At 38.0% G+C, this 14,997-nt stretch overlaps 1 protein-coding gene across 2 annotated transcripts in view; it reads left to right on the top strand.

Annotated features, from left to right (window-relative positions):
* Positions 1 to 14,997, top strand: part of CTBP1 (C-terminal binding protein 1) — a 234,410-nt gene that overhangs the window by 40,040 nt on the left and 179,373 nt on the right. For both annotated transcript variants that reach the window (XM_062494107.1, XM_062494106.1), the window contains exon 2: positions 13,329 to 13,480. In XM_062494107.1, the coding sequence (XP_062350091.1) occupies positions 13,423 to 13,480 (58 nt within the window). In that variant the 5' untranslated portion in view covers positions 13,329 to 13,422. The remainder of the gene's footprint in view (positions 1 to 13,328; positions 13,481 to 14,997) is intronic.

The following is a 14,997-nucleotide window of genomic DNA, read 5'->3' as shown; positions in this document are numbered from 1 at the left end:
TCTTCTGAAGTTTGAATTTGCTGTTTAGAGAAGTGGATATTTTGGTTTTGTCTCCTTTGTTTTCTGGAGACGGGACAATATCAGCTGGCTATTCATGGTCTAATATTAACCCGTGAAACAGTTCCAAGTATTTTGGTGGAGATGCTAATGCTATGCAAGAAAAGGATAAGAGGAAATTAGTCCTGAGTCCTTTCCATACAAGCTCCCATATTCAAAAGGAGAGCCCAAGTTTCAGTCAGTTCTTATGTGACTGAGGGGATAATCCAGGCAGTCTGCTGGAAAGGAAAGGAGCTTTCCTTTCCTCACAGTGTAGCTAACACCTATGAAGGATCAAGGAGGAATAAGCAATACCATGCAGAGTTCAGGAGTCACCTTGAGGAGGAGGTGAGGAAGCTGTAATGCAAAGAAGATAGGACAGCAGACATTGTGTTGCTCCAAAAGTAAGGAAAATATGAAATACTAAGGTTTCCCAGCTATGAAAGCAGATTCCAAGAGCAGTAATTTCGTACAGTGATTTCTGCAGATCTTCTGATGAACACCCTTTGAGTGGTAGTTTTGAAATAGTTGGCCAGTGGAAGAGTTATAAACAACTTCGACTGTTGATAATTAAAAGTAGCACAGTGAGATTTGCCTGGAAGGCTTCTGTTTTTCCTTCTGGGTGCAAGACTGCAAAACTCTATTTTTCTCCAGGTACTCTGATTCTAGCCAAATATAATTCATTTGACATTACTGGGAGAGCTCATACCAGAAATCAATGGGAAGTTGAGTAATGTAAATTTTTATCTAGACCTTTTTAAAAGTCAGCACTGTGGCAGAGTGTGCTTTGGAGAGCAGCACAGGACACTGCTGAGGGACTCACTGATGGGTGGTGAGTGGATGTCTCTTCTCCTTCTTGGTGACAGCGTGACATTCTCATAGGCAAGAAATGTCATTCTTCTCTCTGACAGGAGATCAATGCAGTCAAATGGTTCAAGGGTTTCTTAAAGAAGCATATTCAGTATATACTGGCAGTATAGTCTGACACCACCACATCTCCTCTAGGAAGAGTCCCAGAAGGAATAATTCTTCATTTATACTCATCAGCCTGATAAGGTGTTAAGAGGTTTAAGGATGTGAAGGGGTGGCTTGGGTGCCACATGCAATGTGCAATGCTACTTCTCTTGTCTCACACCTCCAGCTTTCTTCCAAAATTAAGGAACATAGTTCTTGAGGCATGCAAACTATTTTGTCCATGTCTAACTTCTGGTCTTTTTATAAATTTTTTGAAGTCTCTAATGAGATCTTGAAGGAATATTATATTCACAGCTTTGGCCTTATTTCCAAGATGTTATGTTAGAACGTCTTTATTAAAGCTCTTCAGTAACAGAAGCATTCTAAATAATCAAAAGAACTAACCTTCAAGTTAATATGGGTTGGAAATTTTATTTCTTAGTGTAATGTAGGACTGAAATTAATTTCCATTAAAGGCTATTATTGTCTTATCACTTTCCAGACCAGCTGCCAAGTGCATTTGCTTGATCTTTCTTCTGTAACAGATACAAACCAGCATATATGTTCAAATAAGGAAACTAAAAATATCTAGCTGCACAGAGAGTTCTCTTCCCAGACATGAGAGAGAGTAGAAACTGTGGTAATTTATAGTTACATCAGTTACATCTCAGAAAGATACTGAGATGCTCTGATGAATGTAGTTGCACTAAACCCCTTCTGGAATAAAACAAAAGTTTCATGCATTTGAACCGACTTACACTGCCAGGTTATTGGTGTATGCAATGTAGGGATCTTGCATTCTGACGTGAGCATGGAGAAGCTTCCCAAGATGTCTCACACCTGCCTAATGATTTTGGTGCCTGTTGGTCCTGCTCTGCAAACTTCAGAATTGCTTCACCAGAAAGACCAAGTAGTTTTGCATTGAAGTGGGTCTCAAAAACTGAGCAAGCTGCTGCTCTGTGATGTTTTGAGAACTCTTAAAGGTAACTTTTGAATGCAGAGATAAAAAAACAGGTCCCAGGTTTTTAAAACCCTTTCTCTAGAGAGCAACATATCAGCACTATGTGAACAGAAGAGAGGAAAATGTAGCTCAAAAACTGGTTTCTGAAAGGAAATTTTGCAGACCTTCAGCTAAGCAGCCTGCAGGGACTTTAATTCTTTCCTCTGCCTTCCTACAGAATAAAAGAATGAGTGGATGAGCTTAAATGATGAACACAGACAAAACAAAATCAGTTTGGAAAATGAGTAGTGTTGGTTGCAATATATTATATCATACCAAACACAGTTGTCAGCCAGTTCCAAATGTGTGAGACTAATTGTACTTTTAATTCTTTGTTTCCCCACATTCAATTGTGTTAAAGGATTCAATATCCCAGCCACTAACATTAATCTTTTACATAAGTAATCCCTGTAATTGCAACAAAAATTGTGTATAGAATTTAGCAAGGTGTAAAAGTGCATTGCATTACTGTGACTGAGATGGGAGTGTAGTTGGCTGGAAATTTCTTAATGAAATGTCATGTCAGGAGATGGAGATTGACACCAGAGTGTGGGGGAAAGAATTGCTAATTCAACAATTTCTCAAGTCAAGTATGAAAGTTGATTGTGGGAATATGGTCAGTGATGCCTTTGAGGCTGGACAGCTGTTTCCAGGAGTCCAGAGGTGAGTGAGCCACAGTGGGAAATAAACTGGAAATTAAACTTTCATGTATTTCTGTAGAATTCAGTAGTATCTTCTGTTTTGACAAACAGATATTCTCATAGTTTGGGTTTTTATAGCAACAATTCAGAGCACTTGCAAACTGTTTTGGATCTATAAAATGCAACATCTTGATGTGGTTGTGCAACCAGGGATGCTCCATCACTGGAAGTGCTGGATGAGGCTTTGAGGGACCCCGTGTAGTCCAAGGTGTCCCTGACCATCATGGAAGGGCAGGGGGTTGGACTAAATGGTCTTTGAAGGTCCCTTCCAAACCAAACTGTTCTGTAGCTGATGGGACTGTGGGTAAAGGTGCACAGCTTGACAAAGATGGCTTAAATTAAAATGTGTGTATGGAACTTGTCACTTGTTTGTTCTTTTGTCTTATATTGCCTTTTTTTGCTTAGCAAGGAGGGAAGACATTTTTTCAATAGCTGGTGGTACATTGGAAAAAAATCCTTTTTAATGTAGTTATATCTACTCATAAAGAAATGTAGGTCTTTTGACTCCACTAACTTCCAGAGGATTTATGTACCAGATATCAGTAGAATTACATTTCAGAAATGTCAAAGAAATGAAGAAATGTTATTGCTAAATGTTACCGATGATCATGTATAAATTGCATAATTTATAATATTTTAAATATTGATTCATGGAAAATGCAGTGTAAATCCACTTAATCTTTACTATTTTGGTATGCTTAGGTGATAGAAATTGTCTTCTCATTAAAGTGGAAGGAAGAAATGGTTCAGAATTTGTAATGTATTAAAAAAAAAACCCAAAACAACAACAACAAAACCCAAACACATGTAATTTATTTATGGCAATGTACAATTTTAAAAAATACATTTTTACTTGAGGTACTACAAAAAAAAATTAGTTTTACCCAGACACCTGAGCAAGCAATAGATAAATACCCAGATCAGGTATCTTTTTTATTCTGACTGGAATGAGGTGCTGTCGTCTGAAGAGTAGGAGCTATGTGCTTTATCCTTGGTATTTTTTTTCCAACCAGAACATAGCTGGAAACAGCCTCTAGAAGTCTAATCATGCAAAGTGATTAGTTTTTTCATTCTTGCTTTTTTTCTTTCTTCTTCTAGTAATTGAGTAAAACTTATATATGTAGTAGTTAATGGGTGATACAGTTAAACTTCCTTTCTTAAAATCTGTACTGAGTATTCTAATTGACAAAAATATTACAAAATTAATTTATACCTACTCGGTTTAGAGATGCCTTAAATGAAGGATGTTAGGTGTATCTTATACTAGATTAGTGCTGCAGCACTGTACATCTTGACATCTTAAAAAGATGTGATGTTAGCTTTCCATAGGAAAAAAAAAATATATATTCTAAGTTTGTGGTGTGATACTGATCCTGCTGTGGTGGCATGTTGCTGTTACAGGGCAAACAAAAAATGTGACCATGAATCATATTTGTCTTATCTGTAGAAAGTTATTTCACTAGTATAAAAGTGATAATGAAGAAATAATGCACAATCATAACATATAACTATTACACAGTTTACTTTTCAAGTGGAAAGTATTCAATCTCAAAAATGTTTTTCCTACTTGACATTCTTTTTTACATCAGCAAGAATGCTGCTATATATCTGGTGTCCATAGAATCATAAAATGCTCTGAGTTGGGATGGACCTTCAAGATCACCCAGTTCCACCCCCTGCCATGCGCAGGGACACCTTCCACTGTCCCAGGTTGCTGAAAGCCCCATCCAGCCTGGTCTTGAACACTTCCAGGGATGGGGCAGCCACAGCTTCTCTGGGCAACTTCATCTATTGTCTCACCACCCTCACACTAAGGAATTTCTCCCTTATATCTGATCTAACTCTGCCCTGGGTCAGTTTGAAGCCGTTCCCCCTTGGCCTGTCACTCCATGCCCTTGTCCAAAGTCCCTCTCCAGTTCTCCTGGAGACCCTTTAGGTACTGGAAGGTGCTCCAAGGTCTCCCTGGAGCCTTCTGTTCTCCTGGCAGGACACCCCCAGCTGTCTCAGCCTGTCCCCGCAGCAGAGGGGCTCCAAGCCTCTCATCAGCTTTGAGGCTTCCCTTTGGACTGACTCATAGTATCCAAAATCAGGATTTTTGATGTAAAGAGAAAAACACCGGGCCCACAGTTCTTTGTCTAAACTTAATTAGCTGTAACTAAATTTCTACCTTAGATGTCTTTAGATGTAATTTCTTATTTACTTTCAGAGTAAAGCTTTCTTTTTTCCCCGCTCTTTCTTTTCCACTGCACCAGCATATGTTTTTTTAACCAGGAATTTTAAGCTGTAAAGCACAGGTTTCTGGACATCCATGGGCTAGTTTTAATAGCAGATCTGTGACAGATGAACCAGTTTCACACGTGGAGTAGGCACACAGTCCATGTGCCTAGCATTTTGATGTGGGTTTGTGTCTTTCTTGGAGACAAAAAAAAGGGTCAATAAATCAATAAAAGATTAAAAGTAATCTTTTCTCCTCGGTGGTTTGAATCCTTTCTAGCAACAGAGATTCATGAAATGCACCAGTAATTGTTTCCTTTCTTAGAGAATTCATTAACCAAGGCATTAGCTTTTTTATTGTCATGAGTGCTGACTAATACTTTGCATCCTGTTATGCTTTCTCAGGTGCATGAAAATATTAAATACGAATTATTCATTTGAGTTTCTGATTCAAACAATAATAATCTTCTCTTTTGAATTAGAAGCAGTTCAGTTTCACTGCTGTTGTCTCTCAAAGTCCCTGAGATTGTGTTTCACTCATTTACACAGTTGCTGTCTCTTCTATCTAAGTCTCCAAAAAGGAGGAAGCTCTTCTGCCTGTTCAGAAAAAAAACAACATAAAAAAACTGAATGGAGATTGATCTTCTTTCAGTGTAATTTTCTTTCTTTTAGACTTTGAAAAATGCAAAAGTGATTAGCATTGATCTAACAACTGACTTATTTGAAATTTCTGGATGGTTTTTATTTGGAAGTTCCAAAGTACTTTTTAAAGCAGTGGTTGTGACAGGATCTCTGGGCACTGGGCTGTGGATGTGTGTTGCTTTACAAACCAAAGCAGCTGGGGGTGAAGTGAAGGATGCACCCATCAGGTTCAATTCCTCAGGTCAGCAGTAAGAGGCAAAGCCAGGAATTCAACACGTGAGTGAATCAGGTTCATGATGTTGGACTACACCAGTTTCTTCAGTTTTCCTTCCTTTAAATGTATTCATGACTAAGACTGAGGATTGTTACAATGCTGGTCTTCCTGAAGAAGCTTATGCTGAATACCTGAAATGGAAGTTTTTAGAGATATTGTTTTATGAGGATCATAGCTGCAATATTGCTCAAGGAGAGCTTTCTGACAGAAGGAAATTTCTTTTAAAGAAATCAGTTCAATTTTACTTAAAAAATGTTTGTGTCTTAGGTCACTAGCCTTTAATAATTTTCTAATAGCTTGAGTTCTTCAATGAAGTTCTATTCATGATCTAAAAATCTGGGATAGCAGAGATGCTTCCCATCTGTCTGCAGTCATACACATCTGCAGTAATTCATTTTCAGCAGTAAGTAATTTTTGGCTTGTGGACAGATGTATAATTGAGAGGGAATGCTGCTAAGGGGAAAAAAAATGCTCTGGGAAAAAAACCCTTATGGTGTAGACAAATACCTCATAAAAAGCTTGTAATGACAGAATTACTACCACAACCTCTTCTACTGTTTTCACCATATTCCCTGTCAAAAAGGCAATTTTACAGTCATGTGCCGTAAAAATAAGGACTTATGGTTATCAAATTATTACACTAAATGTTGGAAGGCATTTTATTTGGTGCTAAAGTAATTAAAAAGAAAGAATAATACAAAAGGGAATTCACAGTATTAAAAAACAGTGGACAATATGTCAAATGCCCATAAGCCTTGGTTTTAGTGGTGTGCTGACAAAGAGTGTTCTTGGCCTTATTTTGAACATTTTTATCAACAGGAAAAGCCACTTTCACTCATAAATAGAGAAAAAACATACCAATGATACTGAAGTTATTTTCTAACCTGGGTGATTCTGTGAAATTGTATGCACATTTTGGGTCACAAATACAGAAGGGGAGACTGTTGGCTGTATTCCTGGTTTAGAGAACCCCATCCTAAAAAGAACTGGCTTTGCAGCAGTGATGTAAAAACTGCTGAAGCGAATGCAAAGTCTTTTAGTGGTCCCCGAATGTATTCAAGAGTGTTAAAATTCTTCTGTTTTGGATGTTGATGTAACTCCTCCTGCAGTAACAAGGCTTTGTCTTGTTCTAGCACTCACTAACCAGTATTTTAGTGACTTCCTCTTGAATTTAAGGATGCACAGGTCTGACACAATTTAGGATCAGAATTATGACTTCCTAGGAGAGTATCCAGGGGCTTGGTCTCTTCTGCAAGTAGACTAAGGGATGGCTTGGTGATGATACCTAAGAGGTACCTGTGCAAAGAACATGAGGGAATTCTCCTGTCTGCAAGGCAAAGCTGCAAGAAAAATCTAATAACTTGAAGTTTAAACCAAATTGACAAGCAAAACCAGCCAGTAATAAAAGACACCCACTGCTGGAAGAGCTTTCCATGTGCTAGAGTGGAGTCTATGGCACTGGCAGTTTTTGAATTATGATGATTTTCTAGATGTCTCTTAGGCTTTACATTGGAGACATGGTCAGTTTGATGATTCCAACAGTACCTTTTGAGTCTGTGTTAGTAAATGTTAATAGTACTAGTAAGTAATAACTTACTTTAGTTTTATTTTGTACTTAGGATTTTTTTTTTTGTGCATCCCTGTGAGATGTGAATCTCACTTTCTGCATGGCTGGATAAGTCCATTTTGTAGTTTATCTCTGCATTCCCTAAGAATGGAAGGGGTGCCTGTGTGTCAGAAGGGGCTGCAGCTCCATCTGTCTTGTGTCCTGGCTCCAGAAATGGACACTGGTTTGTGCTTGATGGAAGTATCCTGTTTGTTCTGCTCTTGCTCTTTTAATGCAGCACCTCATTTCTTGGCAAATGCTGGGTGCTGAACTAAACAGACATTTGGTCAGTGGAACACAGTGCAGTCATTGCTGACTGTGAGAACAAAGCATGTGCTGACATTTTCCTTGCCTTTGGCATTTACCAGCTATGGATTTCTGACCTGGGTTGGTGTTGTGGCTGGTATTATCAGTGGCCACTGATGTGTTTTCCATAAACTTGTCTTATCCCTATTAAGAACCACTTAAGGTTTTGGCATCCATGATACCTGTGACACCAGATGTTACAATTTAATTACATACTCCATGACAGAGCTTCCTGTTGTTTTTAATATTCTGGCTTGCTATTTCACTGTGTGCTCCCCAGACACTGAGTTGAGACATGGAGTGTGTTTTATATGCCTTTGTTGTATTCTACTCACTCACACTGTCTTCAGGCTGGGGGAGTTTTTCAGCAAGCTATTTCATGCTTTGGACCATGCTTACTGCTTGTTCAGGCACTGTATCTCTAATCCTCCATCTTTTTGAGACAGATTCACCTTAGATTTAGGTAATGTCATTAGAAGTTTGGGGTTTTTGTCCTTTTCTGAGTAGCTAATGTGTGTTTTGGTGTCCAGTTCGGTTGGTAATGGCTTCGTTTTCGTGATTAATTTATTGATCTTGAAGCTCTGTATACAGTTTCTCTTAGACTGTACTGACATCTAATGGTAAGGCAAAGTGGCTTAGCCATACTTAATGGCAAGATAAATTGTCTGACAGGAAAATATAATTATATATTTCCTTCTTAATTCAGTATTACGTTCCATAAGGCAAGATGGAATAACTTCAATTTTTGCACAAAAAGGCTGACATATACTTTTTCTTCTGGCAGTTAATCTCTTTTTGTTCTGCTCCATGTGCCATACTTATTTTTAAGTGTAGCTTAAATCTTTGCAGGAATATTTTTGAGCACAGTGACAGTAATGTGATGGTTCCATACTGCAGAACTTTTCAGTGTAAGTCAGGATTTTCAGGAAAGGATGTAAGAACAGAAACTCTCCTGCAGGACTTTCAAAGAGGATGTTTCAGTGTTGTTGTAGAAATCATTGCTGCATTTTTAAGAAATACCTGAAAAAAAAAAATCTTTTGCCTCTTTTACTCATCCTCCTATTTGAGGTTCCTCCATATATTTAATTGGAAAATTTTCAAATACTAATGCATAAGTACTGTTAAATAATGCTTCTATAAATGGAATATAGAAAGAAAAAAACTCTCAGATATTAATCTTTGTTATATTCCATGTTCAGGTGTAGTACACTTTATAATTTCACGACCTAAGTATTACCAGTCCTCTGATCCAAAATTTCTGTTCTATACAGAACTGATGCTGCTGCTACTGACATTTGAAAGGTTCAGCTAGAAATTGTAGAGCTTTTTAAAGTAAAGTGTTTCTTTCTTACATCATCAACTTTTTTTCCTTTTCACAGAGTTAGAGCCCATTGCTTGCTATGGCCTCAGAGGGTTGACTGTTTTACTGAGTAAATACATCTTTAACTTAAAGTTCAAATAAAGGAAATTTCTCTTAGCATTTTTATGTCATTTTACTTTTGTGAGTTCATCAACACGATTAGATCCTCTCTTGTACCAAATACAAGATACTTGGTTTTGTACTACAGAAATATTTTGAAATTTAGATAATTTCCATTTTTTAGTAATAACATTGAGGTATGGTTGACTTGAATTGAAAGATGTTTTTATAGTGAGGGTGATGAGACACTGGAACAATTGCCTAGAGAAGTGTTCAAGACCATGTTGGATGGGGTTTGAGCAACGTGGTCTAGTGGAAATTGTCCCTGCCCAAGGCAGGAGGGTTGGACTAAATGATCTGTTTACTAACTGAAACAAACAGTTACTGCAAAACAAAATGTATACTTATTTAGGAAAATTAAAGTATTTCTAACATGAGGAAAAACATTTAGATTATATTTACTTATTGCTTCTAGGCCTGTGCAGAATGGCCACTTCAAGGCTTGTGAGGTGTGATGGAAAATAGAGATTTTATCAGTTTGGATGGGAAGGAAGGAGAAGTACAGAGTTAGTTTGGCTTGACTTGGAAATTTATCTAATTTTTGATCATCAAAACTGATGGCACTGGAATTTTGAAAGTAAACTTAGAGTGTTTCTTGTGATAGCCTCCCATTACACTTTTTGATAATTGTGAGTAGAATGAAAAAAATATTAGAATAATTCTCTATAGTTTCAGACAAAGGACTGCAAGATAGAGTGGCTGAGTTAAGTGAAAGCTGAGATTCCCAAGGCTAATCATGGCCTTATCCTCTAATGACCTGTCAATCTGTTACGTGAATTCAATTTCTGTGTTGGATTTCTGATGCTTCATCTTGTGATTTGGGGTAGCCTACAAATCTCTGCCTGCAACTGACTGGAGTAAAGGTAGAAATCAACCTCCTGCAGTCTGTGGCTTGTGGGTGAAAATGTGTGCTCAGGAGAGTTTGTACTCTGGATCTCTTTGAGAGTGAGGAAACTAATCTGAGGTGATGCAGTTCTTCTGTTCAGATCTAGCTGAAGCAGCCTGGTCCATGCCAACCTCCCCCATTAGACTGATGCAAGGGAAATTGTCCAGTGCTTCATGCTGCAACATTTTGGGTTTGAGGGGAGTCCTTCCCTGACCTTGTGGAATTTGTCACAGCCCACACATATACAGGCGTGTAGAATCAGCCTACTGCTTTGCTCTCTTAAAAAACCCCAATTTCTTAGTTTGCTTCCTTTCCATTCTCTTTCTCTTTCTCTGGAGAAATCGTGGTTTTTGAATGGGTCTTCCTTCAAATCTTCTCACTCACAGCTAATGTTTATCCTTTATTCATTATCAGTATTATCTGTTTTGAAAATTGAATTCAAAGTTAACTTACTTGTTTATAATTTCTGTTTTACCCTGTAGGATTTGCTCTCTCTGCTGGAAATATTTTGGAGAATCACTTTTGCTTTTTATCTTGAAGTCTCAGAGTAAAGCTCTTCTTTTCTTAAGAAAGAGCTAACTGCTGCAGCAATACCCAGAGACATATTCTCTTTAAAAATACACTGGAATCATCTGCTTAACTGAAGGAAAAACTCTAATATTGTTTGCAACAGTGTATATTTTGGTCTAAAATGTGTACTGCTTGAAAGGGTTCTGTGCACTGATAATATCTCAGATGGCTTTGTAGATACTACTTGACATATGTGATAAACACTATTTATTCTGAACTCAGATTCTCACTTAATCTTAAAATATTGAATTACAGAAGTCTGGTCTTAAATACTATTTGGTATTTGGTGTTCAGGTTTTTAGATCATAAGGCACTGTGCTTGTATATTTAGTGAATTTCTCAAATACAATTATTCATGTTGTGGTTTAGCAATTGCAGAAACTAACACTTCCACAATTACCAGGCTTTTGTTTTGCTGGGCAGTGCTTCCCATATCATCATCTGCTCTTTCTGTTGGAACATGATGTGCAGTGAAACCGTATGAGGGTTCAACTTAGAATGGTGTTAACACGCTGATTTATTTTTTGCTCAATTTTTTTTTTAAACTTATGACAACTTGCTATCAATAAAATAACGTTGAAACAATGCTTGGAAGCAAAAAATTTACTTGATTTATATGGTACACTTTGAAGCTACTGTAGACAGATAGAAAACATCTGGTGACACTTTCAGTGGTAGGTCAATAGTTACAGATGGTCTGTTCTTCACAGCTGTCATCCAGCTTTGTGTGCAGAGTGACTACAGTGGAAAAATCTTTTGCTGAATGAATAAACAAAACAGCACAAGGAGGCCAGCAGGCCTGTATGTTTCTATGAGATGGGAAATTAAATAAGCTATACAAATTTAAACCAAGACTAGTGTTTAAAATGTTCATTATATTGTGGTTTGGTTTTTACTCTTTAGATATTTCTGTGTGGGAATTGAAGGAAGTAGATTGTAAAACAGAAAAGATAAGCAAATAAAGACTAGTTAAAGGCTGATCCTGTGCACAGGATTGGGGTGTTGGCTTAAGCCAAGGCTGGCAGTTATGTAGTTCTGTACTTACATAGTTGGCTTTTAAGATTATAAAATATGTGTTAGATTTGATGTAATGCTTGTGCATTCTTATAACACAGCCACATTCAAGAAGAACATCGTATTTTGGAAGAATACCACTGTTGAGAAATGTAAAAGTGAATTTCTAAAATGGCAACAGTCTTGTTTTTTAAAAAAAGTAAAAAAAAAAAGATTCTGCATTCCTCATCAAATTTTCATCTCCCTTTCATGAGATATTATATTCAGCTGGAATCAGGCACTATGCAGAACAGCGGAATAATCTTGAGTTTGAGGATAAGGAGGTATGGAGGGGAAGTGAAGAGGATGATGAGGCAAATGAAGAGTTAAAAGCCTGATAAATGTTGCACGTAAACTCCATTTTAAATTAAAAAAAAAAAAAAAACAAGAATAAACACAAAGAAGAAACTTCATTAAAAGTCCAAATGTACTGAGCAGGGCAGTACTTGTAAAGATACTTAGTTTAAATGAAAATGTGCAGTTCTTGATACTCAAAATATTTTTCTTTATAATTTCACTAGGAGTTCATGAATCTTGATATGTTAATGAAATGTGCCTATGAAGTTCAGCCTCTAGAAAGAAAGAAAGAGATTTCTAGGTTCAGTCACTTGTAAGGCTATTTAATCCTATCCACTGATGTTGAAAGCTGCAGGGCAGGAATAAAAAGAAACAGGGAGGTGGATTATTTGGCTCATTTCAGTGTGCACAGTGCTTGTACCACAACGTGCTCTGTGTTTGTTTCTCAAAGTCCACTCAGATAATGAAAGGTGAATAAAAGTGGTGCTCTGAATATGCTTTTTAGAGCATGTGTATCCATAATTTTGCCACATCCGCTTGCTCATGTGCATTTTATATTCTACTGCCATGATGAGGTTCTCATGGAGGGATTTTTCCTCCTCCCTCCCCACCCCTCCTTCCCACTTCTCAGTGGTTTGGCTTAAAATGCAGCCTGCTTGTTGCAATGCCCTTATGCTGCCTTGCCCAGCTCCACAGCATCTGAAAGGTGCCTGGCTCTATCTTCTGCCAAAGAGCTTTGCCTAGTCATGCATAAACCTGCTCCAAATGCCATTTGGTTGATAGAGATGTTGGCATTCTCGGTTGTCACTGGGATGCGTTTCCCTGCGTCTGTACCCCTTGACTTGGTTTCCTTCAAGTTCCAAGCTGAAACTCTGGAGTATGGTATCATCAAGAGCCTGAAAGATAAGAGTGAAAGGAGTATTTTCCTCATTGTGAGCTTTGTGATGCAAAGCTGTGGCTTTCCAACTTCATCTCAGGTGAACGTTTGTCAATTTACAGGAATATGGACCTATGCCTGCATTAGTTCATGGTCTGTTCAGTGGAAGGGCAGAAAAGTATTTGAGAGTGAAAAGGCAGAGAAGAGCTGTCTTGGAACATTTCCAACTGGTTGGTCCGAGTTGTGCCATGTGCTTTGTATCTGTGTGCTTAGAAGACACTTTGCTGTGAAATAAATACCTATTTAGCTGATACGATTTAAGAACTTTGTGAGGTTTTTTTAATTCTTTAGGTTACATACAGATCGTCTCTGGATCAGCTGGACAAAGGTGCTAAAAATGATGTATTTTAAAGTTTATCTTTCTGTTCACAGGTGGAAATAAGCTTGTAAAAGACTGAGCATTTCTGCCTGGGGTGAGAAGAGCATCACCAAGCTGTGTGGGGACGTTCTTTGAGCTTCCACTCTTATGTCTCTAATGGACAAACACAAAGTGAAGCGGCAACGTCTGGATCGCATATTTGAAGGTTGGACATTTCAATTTCTAATGTTAACTGTGTTAGCTTTGTGCAATACTGATATTTTCTTTTGGTCATCCTATGTATTTTTAATTGAGTTGTAGCTCCTGTTGAGGTAATATTGAATACACTATTCTCTCCTCTTGAGAATATTGAAAAGAGCACAAATGCTGTTTTTTGGGTGGAAACGGATCTAGACAAATAAAAGAAACTAGTCTGTGACCTATTCTACAGTTGAGTTGGCTTTCATCTTAGCATTTGACAGCATTCTACCCAAACAGTGTAAAAGACTGTGGGTGAATATAAAACAACAATTGCAAAAGGGCAAAATGACCACATAGTGCTCTCAGTAGTCTTTCTCTACAGGCTTGCTTCATGTAGATTGATTTAACAGCTTGCATCTGATCCTTGAAAGGAAGTAAAAAGTCAGGTGAAAACAAAACAAAAATTGCTGGAGACCCCCAAATGTTAAATGAGTATTAATAAATATAGTGTGAATTCTAGTGAAAGGAGTGTAATCATTTGGGTCTGTCATTTTACTTTAGGTCACAAATGATTCCTGCTATTCTCTCCAAAAGGGCTTTTAGAGCTGGTATGAAAGCAGGTCAAGGGATAAGTTGTACTTTTTTAAAGAATATACATGAATGGTCTGGACTAAATGAATTTTTGTATTAAAATGTTAGTTTCTCACTAAAAGGCAAGGGAATAGTTAATTTCTTTTTGACACAATGGGAGATAGTGTACAGACTGGTGGTCACATGGTCTCTGCATCATGTCTAATGATGTGAACTGGAGGTGAAACCTTTGCCTCCTCCACATCCTGGTCTTGAGACCCTTTCCCAGCAGCTGTGTTGGGTGAGGAGTCCCTGGCAGTGGATTTTTTACCCTTTTCATTGTGCCAAAATGAGTGTTACTCTATTATGAGCTACACTGAGAAGTTGACTCATACTAAAACATTTTGTTGGAATATTTTCCATTTAGCTAAATTCCTCAGTCCAGATCACTGTTTAGTCGACAGAGCAGTTGCATGGGAAGGGGCAGTTGGAAAAGTTCAGTGGGATTGCTGGGACTGTTTAGCCTAAGGTAGCCAGAGAAAGGGACATTTCATCCAAGTATCAAGGGCTGCAGCTCCACATTTGATTTGGGTGATTCATCTCCTTGTCAGTCTTCTAAAACTGGCCAAGCCCACCCATGGTTGCTAGGTCCAAACTGCTACTGTGTCCCACCTAGACTGCTTGGCCAAGTGGCCAGTTGAACCTGCTCACTGGAGACTGATCCCTGCTCAGAGAAATGGGGAATTGACTGCAGAGGATGATAAAATTGGGAAGGCTGCCCCACTTTCTGTGCATCAATTGGATCAGCTAGAACTGACCTAGGAGTGTGCATGCTCCTCTTCTCTGTCTCAGTTCCCCATCCTAGAGTTTCTGTATCCAGCTCTTCAGTACAAAATGGAGAGTATAAACTTTTCTTTTTTTCCCCCCTTGTGTTAGTCAGCTGAATTGACAAGTTGTGAAGAAGAATGAAGG

The sequence above is a fragment of the Cinclus cinclus genome, chromosome 5, assembly GCF_963662255.1.
Source record: "Cinclus cinclus chromosome 5, bCinCin1.1, whole genome shotgun sequence".
Taxonomy (NCBI): Eukaryota; Metazoa; Chordata; class Aves; order Passeriformes; family Cinclidae; genus Cinclus; species Cinclus cinclus.
Note: the sequence above shows the minus strand (reverse complement) of the source record. Positions and strands in the feature narration are given on the sequence as shown.